Genomic DNA, 21,146 nt, shown 5'->3' on the forward strand with positions numbered 1-21,146 from the left:
TCTCTCTCTCTCTCTCTCTCTCTCTCTCTCTCTCTCTCTCTCTCTCTCTCTCTCTCTCTCTCTGTCTTTCTGAGACTGGGTCTATCTATATAGTTTAGGCTAGGCTTGAGCTCATTTTGTAGCCCAGGCTGGTCTTGAACTTGCAATGATCTTCCTGGCTCAACCTAAATGTTTCATTCTTGGTGCAATGTCCATGTGTACAAACCAGAAAGACGATAGCCTTTCAGCTTCTAGATGTGAGAACCAATCATAAACAAAAGGAAAAGCTGTTTTATTTTGGTTGCTCTAGGTTTTTTTTTTTTTGTTGTTGTTCTGGGGTTGGACCTCTGAATTCTGCAATTTTGCATTTGCCAGGCAGGAACATAGGCCACTGAGCTATTTCCCAGATCTGAAAAGTGATGCCTTACTATTGATAAAAATGAGCCTTAACAAAAAAAGGGGATACAAATGAGTGACCATTTTGTATCTGTATATTCAAAATAGGATAGATGTACAACTACATTCTCTTAATTCAGTGATTGTTCTAATAGTGTTTGTGGATAGGATGTCATGTCTGCATCTTATACAATGAATAACCACTGAGACAACAATAAGCAATGTATTTATTATGAAACTGGCCTACTGATCAGTTTTAAAACTCTTATTGCTATTTGTTTCTCAATAAAATTGTTTTAAGGGGCTGGGGAGATGGCTCAGTGGAATAAGCGCTTCCCTGGCAAGCGCAAGGGTGTGAGTTCAATCGCTGGTTCTGAAAAAAAAAAAAATTTGTTTTAAAAAAAAAACAAAACAAAAAAACAAAACAAAAAAAAACTAAACACCAAAACCAAAACCAAAACCAAAACCAAAAACAAAATGAGCCTTTGGGGGCCAGCCAGATAGCTCAGTTGACTGTAGCACCTGCTAGGCAGAGTGCAGCTGCCAGGGTCTAATCCCTGGTGTGCTGTGCCAGCCTCACCCGCGGGGCACACTGAGCCATGATTGAGACTGGGAGTGGTGGCACGTGCCTATAATCTCAGAGCTTGGGAGAATCACTACTAGTCTACTCTACATAGTGAGACCCTCTTGACCCTGTACCAAATACAAAAATAAAAAGAGCCTTTGGAGCCACAGGATATATCAAAACAAAGCAGGAAATATGGTTTGCTTTGTTATAACTTCTGGAACAAAGTTTAGGTTCTATCAGACTTTTAAAACTCAGATCATACACCCTATTTAGAGAATTCATTTTCAACCTGCAATTTAGTTTTCCTTATGTTCTTGGGGGAACAACAGACTTTATAAGGTACAATATCACATGATGTACAGAGACCATATAACATCTTTTTCTGCTTGTACCTGCTTTGGGCATTTGCCTGAATTAACCTGTTTAGATTCACTGAATCAATACTGAACTTTATAATTACCAGACTAATATGTATATGTTTATTTAGGAAGACAAAGTATGGAATAAAAATTATAATCTGACTGAGCAGAGAAGAGAAAGAAGAAGCATACAAATCAGAGGACTCAGAGGCAACAGGGCAGAGTCATAGAAAATAGGGACCCTTATTCTCTCCCTTTCCACATGATGTCATGTGTTTATAAAGCATTTGGATACTTCTTTCTTTCTTTTTTGTTTTCTTTCCTTCTTTCTTTTTCTTTTTTTTTTTTTTTTTTTTTTGGTGGAACTGGGGATTAAACTTAGGCCCTTGCACTTGCCAGGCAAGCACTTATTCTACTGAGCTATCTCCCCGGTCCTTGGATACTTCTTTCTCTGAAACATGCTCAAATTTTTCTTACTTTAGAGACCTGAGAACAATTTAGTCTATACTTTTTGTGTTTTGCTCAAGGCTTAAACAAAATAAAAAGAAACTCCTCCTCTTATGATTTTTCTTGTCTTGCAACGGCTTCAAACTGTCCTTCTCTCAGCTTACTAATAACTGACACCCATTAATATTACATGCATAGGAAGAGAAGAGCTCTCCCCTTTGCCTATTTTGAATGTGATTTCTAATGCAGCTTCATCAGTCTCATGAATCATGCAAAACCACTGTGACAGTGCATTAATTTACTTAACATATGTACTGCACTCCTAGTATGTGCCAGAACTTGTGCAACACACAGTGGAGATGCAGGGGACATACATGGTCAATGAGTGGAACCTTTAGTCTGGTGGAACATACAAATTGTTAGAAAGAATGAATCTCCCAAATGCTGTGCTGGCTTTGCCCCCAGAGCTCGCTGAGACAGTGATTGAGACTGGGTCTGGTGGCATGCTCCTGTAATCCCAGAGCTTGAGAGGCTGAAAACAGGAGGATCACTATGAATCTGATCTGTGTACTGAGACCCTGTTGACACTGTACTAAACACATTTTTTTTTAAAAAGAAAGAATGAGATGTGACAAGAGTAAAGCTTAATTCTTCTTGTTGAACACTGCTTTGTCCGAGGCTCATTGTAACACAGATAGCTGCTTCAACTGAATAATTCTAATTTTATTGTTGTGCTGTCCTTGGTGAACAAAGTGAAGTATTATGATGTCTTTTTTGTTACTGAATATATTTGCTTTCCCTCTCCATCATCACATGAATACAAAACTGAAGCAAAACAGTTTCCCTGTGATTTGGTTTGCTGATTGGAAGCCCACGTTTATCAGCGCAGTACATGTTTGTAGTACATTCCTTGTGGAGAGGTGGTGTGTGTATATGACACCACTTAATTGTTTGGTTGTCTCCTTTTCCTCCTCTCCCTCTCCCCACTGTCCCTCAGTTCCCCTTTCTTTTGCAAAGGATTTCTCTCTCTTTCCCTCTCACCTGTCTTATATTTTGCTTTTGACTTTGTTTATACTTGGGTTTCTCATATAAGAGAGACCAGCCTATATTCAAGCTTGTGTTTCTGGTGTATCTTACTTAACATGGTCTCAATGGACACTTTCCTACAAATGATTCAAATTTATTTCTTTATGGAAGAGTAATACTCCATTGGAAATAAATAACACGCTTCCTTTATCCATGCATTTGTGACTACAAAATTTTTGTCAGTGCTTCTTTAAGTTTCAGAGAAGGCATGATACATAGTTGCCCACATGAAATACTTTGAAGCCGCACAAAACAGGCCTCTATCTGAACCTAAGGCCTTTCTTTTTTCTTTAAAAAGAGAAATCACCTTTCTCTATTTTGTATTCTTTCTTATTCTCAATTTGAAGTAATAAAAAAAGCTTGACTTTAATGTTTACCCCCGACTGTCCTGTGTGCTCTCATACCTACAGACATCACTACAGGGATAATTCCCTTGTACTTCTTCACTCCCAGGAAGGGCTGGGGCTGGCACCCTTTAGAGAGTTTTCTCCCAAACCTGGGGAGAGCAAGTGTCCTGGTAAACCTCATGACAAGCAGTGGCTTCTTATAGTTCATATTATATTTGTATTTAATTTTCATAGAAGGTAGTAGATCAATTGAAAGGAAAGAAAGTAACAATATAGCATCAGTGATATTTCTATAGGGAGTTTTTTTTCGCCCAGTGTTCTTTTTCTTTTTTCTTTTTTGAGATGCTCAGGAGGAGGAGCTGCTAGATAGACACCCAAGTGAAATGATTCAGTTCAGGTGCTAACCTCCAATATCTGCCATGTACTACTCATGTAACTCAGCAACTTAGCCTCTCTCTGTCTCAGGTTTCTTACCTTACCCTGAGTGGATGATGACAGTATGAACCTCCCAGGGATGTTGGAAGGGTTCAGTAACTGGCATGCACAAGGGATTGTGGACAGTGACTGGTGCCTCCCAAGTATTTAGTCCTATTGGAGATGTTGTACCTTAGTCTTTTTTTTTTTAACCTTGGTCTTTTTTCCTTAGATGTTTTCAATTGTCATTTATTTCACTGTCTTTTTGAAAATATATGGTTTTAGTTTTATTTTATATAACAATTGTATAGGCTGGGGGGCATAGCTCAGTAGTGAAAAAGCTTTGCTTTGTAAGATCCTGGGTTCAATCATTAGCACCATAGACATGCAAAAAAATTGTTTGTGTTTATGAACTACAGTGTGATACACCTTTTCTTGTATCAGGAATTAAACTCAGGACCTTGTGCTTGTCAGGCATAATATTTTAATACATGTATACAATGTATAATTATCATTTAATTATTTAAACATTAAATGTATTTTTCTTGATGTTTATAGAACGAGTTGACTCATGTATAGTCCTTTTTTCTCAGATAGTAGCATTCAATTATTTTATAAAGCATTTCTCATATACTTTTTAGACTAATTCTTAAACATATACAGTTATCAAACTTTCATAATAAAATTTTGGTGATAACAAAAATTGATCTTGTTAGAATCACAGTAGAGGCAGTTTTACCTAGATATAGAACAAAATCATTGCTCTGTTGGAAGATAGGTTTAGAACTGCTAATCTAGGAAGAAGATGTCATATGCTTAGACATGTCACTTTATCTTTCCAATAAAGTCATTAGTCACATAAATTTTCGGCAAGTTCCTTAGCCTCCCTAAGACTCATTTTCTTCATTTTTTTTTTTTTTTTTGATGGTGCCAGGGATCAAATTCAGGAACTTGTACTTGCCAGGCAAGCACTTTTTCCATTGAACTACCTCCCCGGCCCCTTTTTCTTCATCTTTAAATGGGAAGAATGACTTACTTGTACAATTTGTTCTGAGGTTAGAGGTCAAGGACATTATTCCCAGAATGTCTCTATGCACTACACACCCAGACTCAATAGAGGTCTTATTGTTCAGGATCCCAGCACTAGATCCTCCCTTTACTGTGTGTTATATCTTTGTTAAGCATATAGTCAGGGTGGAGAGGATGCAATTACAATTAAAGAACTCTAGAATATAGCACATCATGAAATTAGAGTCTTGAGGTGAAGATATTACATAACCAAGATTTTTCCAATGCTTTTAAAAATGATTTTTTAAGAGCAGTTTTAGTTTCATCAAAATACTGATCAGGCAGTACAGAGACTTCCCACTTACTCTCCACCCCCACATGCCTTCCTCATGATCAACAACCTCTATCAGAGTGGTACATTTGGAACCATCGATGAACCTTCACCCACACATCATTGTCACTCAGAGCCCATAAATATATATATATATAATATATATATATATATATATATATAAAATATATATATATATATATATATATATATATATATATTTTTTTTTTTACCTTAGACTTCATTGTTGGATTTATATGTTCTATGGGTCTGGACAAATAATGACATGTACCCAACATTATAGTAGGATACAGAACAATTTCTTTGCTGATAAAACTAATTTCTGTTTAAATGAGAACCAGTGACTTGGAGTGAGGGAGGAGATAGGATATCTATCTATCTATCTATCTATCTATCTATCTATCTATCTATCTATCTATCTATCTATCTATGTTTTTGACAGACTGTTGTTCTAAAAGTACAGTGGGAATAGTAGTGCTGCCTAGAGCACTCTTCTAGGGTGACGGTTGGTGTTCTGGGAAGGCATTGCACCTACAGACAGTACCACAGCCTGGGAGAACAGGGCAAGCTGAGTGTGAGAAGGTCGTGATCCAAGGGCCAGACCCTGTTTAGGTGTGGGAGAAAGATGGGTTATATGTATGTATATTATGTGCTTGTGTGTGTGTACTGGAGACTGAACCTAGCGCAAGGTGCATGCTAGTTAAGCACTCTACCACTTGAGCTGTATCCAGTCCCAGATAAATGAATTTTAAACTATTTTGAGGATCATTTCATATCTTTTTTTTGGAAATTATATTTTAAAGGCATAAACCATTCTGAAGATATTTCTTGTGTGGAAGTAAACATTTTATTCTTATTTTTTTAATTATTGATTTGGTACAGGGTCTAACTATGCATCTTGGACTTGTAGTGATGCTCCTGTTTTCAGCCTCCCCAGTGCTGGGATTACAGGCATGAGCCACCATGCCCAGTGGTGGTGTAGCACCCGCACGGCATGCAGGGCATACAGTACCAGGGATCACCCCAGGTCTTTGCACTTGCTAGGGAGGTGCGTAGACTGCTGAGATATCTCCCCAGCCTCTGGAAGTAAATGTATTTTAAAGGAGAAGCTACTTCCTACAGTTATCTTTGAACTCGGATTTTCCCACAAATTCACACACCAAAGCAAGGAGACAGGTTGAAGAGTCTCTTATGTAAGAATATATTTAATGTATACTTGGTACTGTGATCTAAGCTGCATGTTTGTTTGGGCTTCTCAATGGAAAAGGACCCTCATGCAAACTTCTGCATTTCATGCCCAGTCTCAAATAGTTGAACCTTTATTATTTTTTCTGATAATACAATAGGAGATCATTGCAGAAAACTAGGAAAATACTAATAAAGGAAAGAGGGAAGCTACTCACATCACGCAGGAAATCATAGTGGCTTGGTCTCTCTTAATGTCTCCAATCTTGTGTTATTGTCCACTTGAAATCACTCAGTGTCTCTCCATCCCAGCCCTGCTTCCTGCTCCTTGACTCTCTGTCTTTCCTGGATTCATCAGGGCTTTATCATTACCCACAAGCTCCTTCTGCAACCCTGCTTATGCCTGCATGGTGCTTACCTTAAGATAGAAAAGCAGTCCCCCATTGTACTCCAGTAATCAGTCATTGCACATTCACAAAAATCTTCCTTGTCCCCCCATCGCCAAGACCGACTCAACAAAGTCCTACCCTTACCTTACAATTTTTTTTTCTTTTGGTGGTACCAGGGATCAAACTCAGGACCTTGCACTTGCCAGGCAAGCACTTATTCCACTGAGCTATCTCTCCAGCCCCTCACCTTACATCTTGAACTCCCCCCTTACAGCATTTAGCCAAGGACACAAGCACGTGCTTTGTGGCCTGCTGTCTATCTCCCTTGGAAACGCCAGCTCCAAGAAGAGGATCACAAGCCTGTTCTGCTCTCCTCATTACCCACAATGCTTATTGTCACAACTGACATGCAACAAGTGGACAAACACAGTGATTCACCTCATGTATTTTAGCAGTGGTATAAATCTTAACCGTATTTCTAATCGTTTGAAAGTAAAATTCTTACTCTGTGAACTAGCAGGCCATCACAAAATACTGCGGGATGGGTAGCTGAAACCACAGATATTAATTTTTTCCCCCAAATTTTGGAGGCCAATATGTCCAGAATCAAGAAACCAAGGTTTCTTCTGAGGCCACTTTCATTTGCGTGCAGATGGTTGCCTTCTGGGCAAGTCTTCTTACATTCTTTCTTCGTGAGCAGGCACCTGGTATCTTCTCATGCACCTAGATTCCCTCTTTTTTCAGATATCAGTGAGATTGGATTATGACTGACAGTAGTGGCCTTATTTTATTTATTTAGTTTTAGTTTATTAGTACATATTTGTGGTGTATGGTGTTTACATTTTTGGGGAAGTTGGCATATGTACATAACACATCTTAATTTCTCTTTTCATTCCCTTTCTCTTTCCTTCCTCTCTCATCTACCCTGATCCTGATTCCCTTCCTATTTTTTTTTGTTATACATGTTTGTAGTACATATGTTTATATTCCTTGTGAGGGGTTGGCACATGTACTTACCACATCCTGATTCCTTTTCTTGATTCCTTAACCCTTCTTGTTCCATCTGTTGATCTCTTTCTCCTTTGAGAATAATTTATCTCCCTGTTTCCTATTATCTGTCTAACTTCTTTTTGTTTTTGGCACCAGGAATTGAACTCAGGACCTTGAGCTTGCGAAGCAGGCACTATGTTGCTGAGCTATATCACTGGCCCAGCTATATCATTGACCCTCTTATTTCTAATATAAGAAAAACAACATGACACTCAAACTTGCGTGTCTGATTTATTTCATTTAACATCATGATCTCAATTGCATGACTCAGGTTTATCCTTCTTCATGGCGAAGTACTAGTCTTTGTTGTGTAAATACTGTATTTTCTTTATTCATTCATCTGCTGCTGGACATAAGGGCTACTTCTAAGATTTAGCTATTATCAGTTGTGCTACTACAAACATGGATGTTCATGTATCACTGTAATATGATGTCTTTAGCTGTCTTTGGAAGATACTTAGAAGGGGAGTAGCTGGGTAAAATGGAATTGCTTGTTTTAAGTTTTTGAGAATCTCTATATTGATTTCCGTAGTGGTTATACTAGTTTACATTCCCACCAACGATGTACGAGGGTTCCTTTTTCCCCACAACCTCTCCAACACTTATTCTTACTTGATTTCTTGACAATGGCCATTCTGTCTGAGGTAGATGGAATCTCAGTGTTGTTTTAATTTGAATTTCTCTAATGGCCAGTGATAGTGAGCATTTCTTCATGTATTAATTGGCCATTTATATTTCTGTGACATCTCTGCTTATTTTGTTTGCCCATTTTTTGGTTTGGTCTTGCATTTTGGGGACCTGATATTTTTGGGGTTCTTTATATAATCTAGATACTAGTTCTCTGTCAGAAGAATCACTGGTAAATTTTTCCCCATTCTGTAGATTGTCTTTTCACTCTGTTGGCTGATTCTTTGTTCTCTGCAGAAGCTTTTCAATTTAATATGATCCCATTTGTTCATCTTCGAAACTATTTACTGTGCTTCTGGGATTCTGCTCAGCAAGTCCTTGCCTATGCCTCTAACTTCAAGAATATAACCTATCTTGTCTTCTAGTAGGTTCAATGCATCTGTTTTACATTTAGGTCTTTGATCCATTTTGATTTTAGTTTAGTGCATGGTGAGAGATATGGATCTAGATTCAGTCTTGTATATATGGATAGCCAGTTTTTCCAACACCATTTTTTAAAAAGGGGTTATCCTGTATCTGTGAAGAATGCTATTGAAATTTTAATTAAGTTTGCATTACACCTGTATATCATCTTTGGAAGTAGGACCATTTTGACTATATTAGTTCTGCCTATGTAGGAACAGGGAATATCTTTCCCATTGTTGACTTTTTTTTTTCAATTTCCTTTTTTAGTGTACTGTTGTTTTCATTGTAAAGTTCTTCCATATTCTTAATGAATTCTTAAGTATTTAACATTTCTAGGTGCTATGGTGAATGATATTTTTCCTTAATTTCTTTCTCAGTGGGTTCATTATTAGTATACATAGATGCTTTTTATTTTTGTGTGGTGATTGTAGATCTTGTAGTGGTCTCATTTGAGCTCACCTCTTTAAAGACCATATTGCTAAATGTAGTTACTGAGGGCTTCAAAATATGAATTATAGGGGAAGTAGGAACACAACTCAGCACATAGCAATGTCCGGTGCCTTATACAAGCAGATAAACATTTAAAACATGTTGATACATAGTGACAAAGACTTCCTAGAAATCTGGTACAGTTTTATACTATTATTATTATTTTTTCCTGTATTTTAGGGAAGGGCCTACAGGGTGTTCAGGGTCTCACTACTAGATCAGATTTGAAGTGATCTGCCTGTTTACAGCCTCCCAAGTGCTCGGATTACAGGTGCGTGTCACCATGCCCAGTCTCAATTGCCATTTTAACATGCCTTGGGGGCAGGGCCAGCACAGCAGGCCTGGGGATTGAACCCTCAGCCCCTGTGCCTGCTTGCAGTTGCTTTAATCTGCTGAGCTATTTGGCTGGCCTTACTTTTATAGTCCTTCCAACAAAGTATGAAATAGCTTATCTCCAGTATTGGTGTCATAGAAATTTTAGGTAAGCATGGTAATATCTGTAATTCCAACTACTTGGGAGGAGGCTGTGATAGAAAGATTGCTAGCTTAGGAACTTGGGCCATTCTGGTCAACATGAGGAGATGTTACCTGAAAACAAAATTAAAAAAGAAAACAAAAAAGCACTTCACCCAAACTCCCTATTATTTAGGCAAACCTGAAAGGTAAAATCATTTGTTATTTTATTCTACATTATCACTGACTACTCATAAGCATAAATATTCTTTTACAATTTGTTATTTCTTTTCTTTTTCTTTTTTTTTTTTGGCGGAACCGGGGATTGAACTCAGATCCTTGCGTTTGCCAGTCGAGCGCTTATCCTACTGAGCCATCTTCCCAGTCCCTGTTATTTCTTTTTTATTCATTGTTTATCCATCCATTCATCCATCTATCCAATATACATTTAAGAATTCATTGATCTTGGTGTGGTGGTACACATCTGTAATCCCAGTGTTGTAACCCAAAAATAAAAAACCGGACTCAACTTAAAAGCGCTTTATTTAGCTGAGCTCAGTGGCAGCACGCACTCTCGTGTCCAAGTATGTGCGCCTTTAGTCTAGGTGAGGCACAGTTTTTAAAGGGAAAAACCATAAGAGTAGGAGGAGGAGAGGGGATTTTACAAAGCTTATTTTGAGTTAGTCATGACCGAGGGTTAACTCTTTGTTTCCATAGATGAGGTCACATTTTGCAAACCCTACAGGAATATGTTTTATTTGGCTTAGGCGTTGTTTTTGTCTTGGTAGTCAGGAAGACATCTGATGACAGTTTTACCCACTTTCAGGTGTTCTGTTTGTCCCTGTAGGAAGGACAGTTTAACTCATTTTGAAGAATGTTGAGGAACATTTTTTATCTTCTCTCAGAATGCTGAGGAACACTTTCTTATTTGTACAAACAGTCACATTCTTCAGGGAAGGCATGGGTGGGGGGTTTACAAAACAAATTAAGGTTTTACAAAACGGAAGTTACAAAGCTTGTTACAAGATGGAGTTTAGGTTTTCAGTTTATACCAGATAGTCCTTGTAAATAAAGTTACAGTGGAAACATACAGAGTTACAAAATTAGAATCAGTTTCACAGGTTATAACACCAGCACTCAGGAGACTGAAGCAGGAGGGTTTCTGAGAGTCCCAGGCCAGCCTGGGCTATGCCTGAATTGCATAGGGAAACTGTCTCAAAAAACAAAACAAAAAAACCCCAACCTCCCCTAAAAACTCATGCTATGAACAAGGCAGAATGCTAGATACTATCTCAAACAAATGTAGCCCTTGATGTGATATAGCACAAAAGAGACTGAACCAAATTGCCAAAATTATTTAATTAATAAAACAACAAATAAAAATGATACAGAATTTTAAAAACATGAGAGGAAATTAACACTGGTTATTACATTGCATATTTTTATCTTCAAAATAGTTGCTCAGATTACTAGATATAAGCATGCAAAATTGATCAATCAGTATGAACACTAACTGAAACAATCAAAATAGGCAGGAAAGCCTTTTTGGGGACATGCAGTTTCTACTGACAGTAAAGGATAATTATCTGTGCCAGTGTTGAAAGGAGTAAATTATCTCCATGTATAAAGAATTTTTACAGTCAGACATGAGTAAATTTTACTCGGAGTGTATGTATGGCAAACTCGTGATGCAGCCAAAGAAGAAGGGGCAATGAAGCTTTTATTGGCAAATGGAGGATTTCACACAGCTGCGCAGACACACCGTCCACCATTCTGGCACAGTGATCTCTGTGCCTTGTGGAGGTAGTTTCTAGGAAACAGTATTGTCTGAATTGCTGAAGTCTTAAAGTCAAAGACCAGTTTTGTTACTGAAATTTGTGTCTGTGTGAGTCCAGACAGATTACGACAGTGAATTCAGACATTGTATATGCAGAACTTCTTGGTGTATTTTTGTTTTTGGAAGTCTTTGAGAAAGTTCTCATGCAGAACATGGATGCCTGCTTCTGATGCTATTTTACCTCTAAATTTTGTATGGATCTGCAAGAGGAACTTAATATTGGTATCAGCAAAGGGACTTTAGTCACATCATCCATTACGGAGGCGAAGGGGGTGAGGCTATGAAAGAAATTACAGAGCTGAGGACTGTCTTGTTAATGCCTGTGTTGTGTAGGAGCTGGTGAGCTGGAGGCCCTGAGGCTGTGTCACAGGAGGGGTGAGGTGGTACGGGATGAGGTACAAAGTGAAAAGCTAGACAAGTCTTGAGTCTCCGCTTATTCTTTTTTTTTTCTCTCTCCTCCCCCTCCTTCTTCCTCTCTTCTCTCTCCTCCCCCTCCCATCCTCTTCCTCGTTCTCCTCCTGCTCTCTTCCTCCTCCTTCTACTGGTCCTTGTCCTCCTCCTCATTCTTCCTATTCTAGCATCTGGGAGAAGAGTAAAATACAGAGTGGGATTCAATTCAGGATATTCACTCTTAGGAGGGTGTTCACTATTAGAAGGCTACTTCTGTAATCAGAATAAAAGATAATGCTAACTTGAATTAAAGAAACTAATAATTTTGTGAGAGATTTTTCCCCCTGGTGCTTGATATTGAACTCAGGACCTTGTGCTTGCTATGTACTTATACCGCTGAGCTATCTCCCTAGCCCCTTGCGAGATATTTTTTAATCATTGGTTGAGTATTCTTTTACTCAATTCCCAAAGAAATCACAAATAGGCAAAGTGTAGCTCTTTTACTACAGCTCTATCACTGTAAATATTTTTATTTGAATATTCTCTTCTAGTATCTCGAAGTTTCCATAGGTTTTCTTCTTTCTTTCTTTCTTTCTTTCTTTCTTTCTTTCTTTCTTTCTTTCTTTCAGCCTTCCTGCCTTCCTCCCTCCCTCCCTCCCTCCCTCCCTCCCTCCCTTCCTTCCTTCCTTCCTTCTTTCCTTCCTTCCTTTTGTATGTAGTACAGCTTCTACGGAGTCTCACTATGTAGATTGGACTTGTAGTGATCCTTCTGTTTGCAGCCTTCCAAGTGCTGGGATTAGAGGCACATCACCATGCCCAGTCTCAATTGCTGTCTCAGCCTGCCCTGGGGGGTGGGGCTGGCACCGCAGGTCCAGGGATCAAACTCCAGGCCCCTGCATTTGCCTAAGCAGGAGCTTTAATCTGCTGAGCTATTTGTTGGCCCTTATTCTTTCTTTTTGATTTATCCAACAGAGTATTTCAAAGAGCATATTTTCAAGTATACTTATTCTTTTGTTAGATCTCCTTTGGTTATCAGTACCCTCCACTGTAGATTTAATTTTACTCAGGGTAATTTTTAGCCCAGGAATTTCTGTTTTATTTTCAAAAATTACTTCCATTTCAGCATTATATCTCTGTTCAAATATCAAATAACTTTTCTGTGCTGTCTTGAAACTCATTGAGTTTTATTAAAACAAGTACTTAAAATTTTCCATCTGTATTAATCAATGCTTACAAGAATCAGACATAGAAGAGAGCAAGAAATCTGTCTGTGTGCTGAAGGTCTGAAGAATCCAGCTAAAGCAGAGACCTAGCACTCATGACAGTGTCCCATCAAACTCCCTATCAGGAGGCCAAAAAATCCATGATGGAGGACCAGAAAGTCCAAGGGCTAGTCCCCAAGGACAGAGAGGTTAGACCAATATGCTGAAAGGCCAGTGTTGGAAGTCAAAGAGCCTGCACCGAAAACCAGGAGATGATGCCCACACCAAGGTCCAGAGCAGTGCTCCCAGCTGCAGTGTGACAGAGGACAGGGATGCTGCTCAGGGTGAAGGCAAAGAGCAGAGCTCCTCCTGAGAGCACAGCAGTCATCCTTAGCAGAGAAAGGGCTCAGCCAAAGAGAACAGCTAAAGCTTCTCTGAGAGAAATCAGTATAAAATCCTCCCTTCCTGGTCTCCTTTTATACCATTTCCTAGAAGTCAGGTGACCTGGGTAGTCCCACTCAAGTTGTATATTTGTATATAGTTAAATTAATTTTTCGTTATGACTCTTACATTGCCATTTTCCAAGGGGAAAAACATGAATATTAAAATGACATATACATTTTATAGTATTTCCTTAAAAATTGTGGTTTCATTAAAATGGAAAAAAAAAACTGTTTGGAATTTACCCTGCTATTGGTGGAATAGCAAGCAATAAAGTTAGGCTTGGGATGATCTACTTAATATTTTATCCAGTTTATTATGCATTCTAATTGGAGAATGTTCTTACTGATCATGAAGATGAATGTTTAGTTCATCGCTTGTAGTCATCCTGTCTCTGTGCTAATATCGCACAGTGCCTGTATATTGTTAATTTTTCAATTTTATGTTCCAGTTTCCTGTGGTTTCCAGATCTACAGCTGAGTGCCATCCCCGAAGGCATTCTGAGGACCAAGAGTTCCGAACCCAAGCTCACATGCTGTACTACAGAAAATGCTCAGCAAGTGGATCAATCAAGGGGTCGCTGGAATCAAAAGGACAATCTGACCCAAAAGTTCAGGAATTTTCAGAGTCCTTTGCACAGCAACTGTGTATTAAAACCAAACATTCTGTCTCTTTGGTATGTAACAGAGCTATTAAATAATTGAGCCACTTTCTCAGGGAAATTAAAGAGCTTTTTTTCTTCTCCAAGCTTGAGGGAAGCACAAATCTAACTTCTTCATGTGCTGCTTAGTGATGTGATCTTTGAAAGTAATATTCAATTTATTATGATAATTTAAACTTACATATCTTAAATTAGCTTTAAAGTATATATTATAAAAGTTATCTTACTCCAAAATTAGAGATTTAAAATATATAGAAATCACAAATTCTTTCAAATCTTTTACTATTTAATAATCTATACAGCAGTTTTTTTTAATAACAAGGTAACTGATTAGATTTATTGGATTCCAAAACAGTAACAGATTAATCATAGGAAATTCAGAAGCCAGAGGTGGTTGTGCATACTTTTAACCCTGGCCCTTGGGAGGCTGAGCCAGGAGGATAACTGTAGCCTTGGCTATATAAGCAAGCTCAAGAGCAGCCTAAACTTCATAGTGAGACCCTGCATAAAAAAAGGAAGAAATTCAGACTATGCCAAAAACTATACATAAAATGTAAAGCCTTGGGAAAATTTGTAACTCAATTTTAAATTCTTAAAGAAATCTGAATAACAACAATTAGACGTTTCTCCATACATATACATGAACTATATGAATCTAGTTTTAAACTTTAACAAAAATGAGGTACTACTCAATGTGCTAGCCTGTGACTTTTATTTCTCGTACATCAATACAAGTCAGGGACAATTGTCCATGTCAATACTCAGAGAACTGTATCATTATTTTTTATTTTATGGAAAAAGGTAAAATAAACTTTCATAACAATAGAATGACAATAGTTAATACATTACATGTTATCTTTAAAGTAGTTGCCCAGGTTATAAGATATGGGCTTACCAGTTTCTCCATTGATGTTAGCACAGGTCTTCCTTTTTAATGATCCAAGAGACACTAATAGAATAACTGACTTACAATTTTTCACTGTTCTTTCCTTTCCTTTCCCCTTTTACTCATTGTAGTTCCTTTTAACCAATTTGTTCCCATTTCATAATATTCCTTGTACATTTTATTTTTTTAATAATTTTTGTTCATTTTAATAAGAAAAAAGATAAAATAGCGATCAAATAATTTCAAAATAGGTTAGTAGGATGTTCACAAAAATTAATACATTGCATATTGTTGTCTTCATAGTAGTTATTCAAAGGACAAGATGCAGACATAATATCTTGTCTAAACAGTATTAGTACAAACATTCTCAGTGAACTAAGAGAAATTAGATGTATATCTATCCTAACTCTCTTGTGTATATGTATAATTATGAAAAGGTCCTTTAAAGACATCTCCAAATACAGCTTGTCTAACTGCAGTGGAACACCCATCTCTGAAATAAAAAAAAAGAGGGATATATTGAGAGTCATGAAGCTAGGAAACTGATCAAATATATGTAGGTGGGACTTGACCCAGTGCCTAAAGCAAACAAGCTACCACACCCCTGAGATGAACATCTGTCTGGTTAAGGTTTGCTATCAGTTGCTAAGCAATGTAGTGTCATGTGTTACTAACTTCACAAAAGTATAGATAAAGGACAGTTTTGTTGTGAAAAAGGGGGGGGGGAAGGAAAATAAAAAATACATATCCATTGTACATTTTATTTATTTATTTTTATTTATTTATTTTTTTAGAGCTCAGCATATTAGTATGGCTTTACTTTTTGTACCTCATTTTTATACTTTTCTGCTGAATGGTTAAGACCAAGATAAAGCAAGACCTATATAACAAGGAATGTAACTTTTCTTTTTTCTTTTTTTTACATTTATTTAGTGTGTGTGTATGTGTGTGTGTGACCAGCTCAGCCTGCCTGGGGGCAGGGATGGCTGGCATGTGGTGCTGGGGGATTGAACCGCGGTCCCTGTGCTTTGCCAAGCTTGTTCCAAGTAGGTGCTTTAGACCACTGAGCCATCTCTCCAGCCCCATTGTACATTTTAGAACTCATTTACTATTTCAGTTTCTCACACTAGGGAGACAATACAATGTTTACACATGCAAGTCTGGTTTATTTCACTTATAAGTATGGTTTCGAATTGCATCCATTTACATATAAAAGCCTCAAGTTTATCTTTTTTAGACCTGAATAGTACTTTATGGTATATAAATGCCACATCTTTTTTAGATATTCCTCAGTTGTGGCCCTTTGGGTTGTCTCCAGGATTTAACTATGACAAATTGAGCTATGACAAATTATAATCACGGTGGCATATATGTCACTGTAGTATGTTTCTAATTCATCTGGGAAGATATCCAAAAGGGAATAGCTGGGTCAAGTGGGCCCTCAAATTCTAGTTTTTGAGGAATCTTCACATTGATTTCCACAGTGATTATACCAGTCTGTATTCCCACAAACAGTGGAGAAGAGTTCCTTTTTCCCCACAGCCCCTCCAGCATTTGTTATTTATTGATTTCTTTATGATAGCCGTTATTTCTAGGGTGAGACTGAATCTAGTGTTGTTTTAATTTGCATCTCATGAATAACCTTTTCATACTAATATGTATACACAAGAGAGTTAGGATAGATATACAGCTACTTTCTCTTAGTTTACTCAGAATAAAAGTTTGCACTAACATTACTTAGACAAGATATCATGTCTGCATCTTGTTCTCTGAATAACTACTACAAAGACAACAAAAATTTTAAAAATATATTTATTTGCTGTTTATATTTCTTCATCTGAGAAGTGTGTATTCATCTCAGATGCCCATTTTTGGATTGGGTCTTTGCATTGGGATGGTCTGGTGTTTTTCAATTCTTTATGTGTTCTAGATAGAAGATCTTTGTCTGAGTAACAGTTGGATAATTTTTTTTTGAACTCTATGGGTTGTTGTTTCACTTTTTTGGTGATTTCTTTTGATGTACTAAAACTTTTTAATAAGATGAGATCCCAGTTGTTGATTCTTTCAAGTATTTCCCATGCAGTCTGTGTTTGTGCATGAATTCTGCCTACTGCTATGTCTTCAGGATTTCTACCTACTTTCCCCTCTAGTAGATTTAGTGTTTCTCTTTTATCATTTAGATCTTTGATCCATTTGGATTTTAGTGTAGATAATAGACGTAGATCTAGTTTTAGTCTTTGGCAGGTGGAAAGCCAGTTTTTCCAGTATCATTGTGATGTCTCCTACCTTGCCTTTGTTGTCCAGAATTGCTTTTGCTATTCTAGATCTCTCCTTGTTCCAGATGAATTTTAGGAATGTTTTTCTCTCATTCTGTGAGGTATGCTAATGGAATTTGATAGAGATTGCATTAAACCTCTATAACAATTTTGGGAGTATGGCCATTTTCACTATGTTGGTTCTTTTTACTAAAGAGCAAGGGATACCTTTCTATGTTCTGATATCTTCTTTGGATCCTAAAGATGAGCAAGAAATACCTTTTGTGGCTTGATCATGACTAACGATGTTAAATTTTTCATTTTGTTATTTAAAAGCTTACCTAGCTTGTGCTGGTGACTTTCGTGTTTTGTTTCTAGCTGATAATAAAACATGTTTCAGATTATTACTTTTTAATAATTCTTGCATATTTTCTTCAATAAAGGAAAAACAAAATTAAAAATAATATTCAATATATTTTTATACAGAGTTTAATGAGTGTTAAAACTAGGATGAGTGTGTTTAAAGTCAGGAGAGTATATGAAGGCAGGGTTATTAGCAATGTCTTCACTATAAAATTTTTAAAACTTGAACATTCATTGTACATTTTAATCAGCCTTTGTACTTACTGACAGTTTGTTTCCTTCCATCTAGGACTATCTGGAAAGTAGTCTCTGTATTTAGCATTGTATCACTCTGTGTTCAATGATTCAGTGAATAAATGTCAAGTCTCCTCTCAGTACCCTGGACAAACTGTTGGGGAATGCAAATTTGGTTGGATGTTATCCTTTAACATTAACATTTCATTTTTTAGTCTTTACATTAAATGTTAGTGTAAACCCTAATATTGATGTAATTTAATGGAATGAACATGGGTAAGTTAGAATTCATTCCATCTGTGATTCCATTTTCCTTTTCAAAAAGCTCCAGGAGATTATTACTTTCATTTTACTGTGAAATCACTCCCACTGGTACATCAGAGGCCATCACTTACAGTTGTGTACAGGTTGAATAACCCCTCAGATCCACTGTGAAATTAAGGCTCTATATTCTCATTTTCTCTTTCTCTGTCTGTCTCTCTGTCTCTGCCTCTCTTTGCTTCTCTGCCTCTCTGCTTCTCTCTCTCTCTCTCTCTCTCTCTCTCTCTCTCTCTCTCTCTCTCTCTCAGTTCCTTCTCTTTATGAATAAAACATTTAGCAATATAATATATTGAGTATTATGGCTTGCAACTAGATACTCCTCCAAAGCCTCATGAAGTCATAGGTGGGGCTTTTCAGGAGTGGATAGATTTAGGATATGTGATGCTGGGGTTAAGTGTGTGATGCTAAGATTAAGAGTATGTGATTAGGGCTGGCCAAATAGCACCGTAGATTAAAGCACTGCCGTGCTGGCCCCACCCCCAGGGTGTGCTGAGATGGCAATTGAGACTGGGCGTGGTGGCATGTGCTTAGAATCCTAGCTCTTGGGAGGCTGTAAACAGGAGGATCACTATGAGTCCAATGTAGTAGTGAGACCCTGATCACCCTGTAGACCCTCCCCTAAAATACAGAAAAAAAGAGTATGTGATTACTACATTAATCTATTGATTTGCTTGGCGTAGTGCCAGACATAGATAATGGGAAGACTCACCATAGGTGTGAGTGCTGCCTCCATAAGGGTGCACAGCCTGAGTAGACTACAAGAGGGAGAAAGGGCTGCTGCTATCATTTGCAGCTTGCTCCTTTTGTTGCTTCCTGCCTTCTTCTTTCCATGCCACGAACTGTTTATTTTCTTCTGTGATGTCCCTCTGTCATGCTGCACTCTTTGGATTCAGCTGATTATGGACTAAAACTGCTACAAACTGCAAACCAAAGTAAATCTTTTCTCATTTAACTTTAGGTATTGGATGTTTTGCCTTACCAATGGGAAAAGTAATTAAGACATTGATTTATGCTAATTGTTATTAGAAACTAAGATGTGGAAGACTGCTATATGATCAGGGATTTCCTTGTGTAGTGTTGTTTGGAGAAACTTGGAACTGATCAATTTGTACTTCTTTGTGTCCTGTCTCTTTCAGGGACCTGAAAGCAGAAAGCACAAAAATGAGAGAGAACGCCTAAGGACAGAGATAAGATTGCACAATAAACCAGATAAAGGAAGGAGCTCTACAAAGGAAAAACATGGAGAAGCATACACTGATCCTGTGGCTGAGAAAAAGGTCTGAACTTTGTTTCTCCATAACGATGACAAGTACTACTTATTCATTCAAGCTCCAGTTCTCTTTCAGGATGTGGGGATGACAGCTGTATAAGTGCTTTTGCAGATGCTGACTGACTCAAGTGGGAGGTAGGAATGACTGCTTCTCAAGACAGCTTACATGATATTCTGGCTACTTCTGGCATCTTACTTGAGACTTTAATCTACTAGCCTTTTGATGTGCATAAGAAGAATAAAAAGCATTTTTGTAGAATGAAGTAATTTCTGAAAGTAAAAAGATTCTTTGTAAAGAGCCACCCACATATCTTCACCAACTCTTCTTCTGTGTGAACCTTAAAGATGTTAAATAAAAGTTTTAAGTGTGACTTTTTTATTTTCTTAGTTGAATTAACTATGTAAGTTTGTCTTATGGTCATCCTTTAATGAGAATTGATAACTAACATTCCAAATAGCAGCCTAAATGCTTTAAGCTGTACCTAAGATAATTCTTATCATTTGGATTGGAAGTGGGACTCTATGTTAGTTAGGGTTCTTTAGAGAAAGAGAGAGAGAGAGAGAGAGAGAGAGAGAGAGAGAGAGAGAGAGAGAGAGAGAGAGAATTCAGTTTTCCTCTGCTTTCTGTATCACCAGGTCCTCAGTCATTTGGATGGTTTGCACATTGGATGGGAGCAGATCCTTCCTACTTAGCCCACTGACTTAAATATCAATCTCTTCCAGAAACACCTGCACAAGTACATCCAGAAATATTGCTTTACCTGTTATTTAGTGTCAGGGCTCATATCTAGATGTCTATCCTAGGCCTCAAGAACTTGTAGGTAAGGATTTTTGGAGATGGCTGGATCTAGGATATATGCATTTGGATTAAGGGTTTGCAAATAGGAATTAAAGGTATGATGACTACATTAGTTCACTAAATGGCTTAACTCAGATCTGGGTGTTGGTAATTGGAAGGTCCACTCTGGGTGTGGGTGGCATCATCCAATAAGTAGCCTGGATTAGGTACAAGAGAGAAATGTTTGATGTTTGATGTTTCTTGCTGCTTTCTGCCTACCCTACCATGGCAGTACCATGGACTGTTTCTTCTCTTCCGTGTCCCTTTGTCATGCTGCCCTGCCTTGGAACCAGCCAACAATGGACTGAAGCCTCTATAAACTCTGAGCTAGAATAAACCTTTCCTTTAACTTTGAGTGTTGTGTATTTTGTCTCAGCAATGAGAAAAGGAACTAAGACATTTGGGCATCCTCCTCTTTTTTTAAAAATTAATTTTATTGAGAAACAAATAGCAATGAGATAGTTTCAAAACAGGTTAGTAGGACATTTACAATAATTAATACATTGCATATTGTTGTCTTTGTAGTAGTTATTCATAGTACAAGATGCAGACATGATATCCTGTCCTGGGCATCACTTAATCTAACCAAGTTGACCACAAATAATAGCTGTCCTTCTGGTTGAAAAAACCTGAAGTCTAGAAAAGTTCTGTAATTTTTCAGTGTGGTGGCAGAGTTAGGGCTACAGCCTATCCATTCAAGTGGTAAGGCTCATTCTTCTCAAGTTGCCAGAGTCTGTCTTCTTTCTTCTTTCTTCTTTCTTCTTTCTTCTTTCTTCTTTCTTCTTTCTTCTTTCTTCTTTCTTCTTTCTTCTTTCTTCTTTCTTCTTTCTTCTT

The 21,146-nt window shown here is 37.6% G+C and overlaps 1 protein-coding gene across 1 annotated transcript in view; it reads left to right on the forward strand.

Moving 5' to 3' along the window:
- Lnp1 (leukemia NUP98 fusion partner 1) overlaps nt 1-19,770 on the forward strand; it is a 21,729-nt gene extending 1,959 nt beyond the window's left edge. Inside the window, exons 2-3 of the mRNA XM_004636622.2 lie at nt 13,936-14,160; nt 19,341-19,770. Of these exons, the coding sequence (XP_004636679.1) occupies nt 13,936-14,160; nt 19,341-19,487 (372 nt within the window). The 3' untranslated portion in view covers nt 19,488-19,770. The remainder of the gene's footprint in view (nt 1-13,935; nt 14,161-19,340) is intronic.
- Nucleotides 19,771-21,146: the final 1,376 nt, after the last annotated feature.

Source organism: Octodon degus, unplaced genomic scaffold (genome assembly GCF_000260255.1).
Source record: "Octodon degus isolate 3935 unplaced genomic scaffold, OctDeg1.0 scaffold00081, whole genome shotgun sequence".
In the NCBI taxonomy this organism is placed as follows: domain Eukaryota; kingdom Metazoa; phylum Chordata; class Mammalia; order Rodentia; family Octodontidae; genus Octodon; species Octodon degus.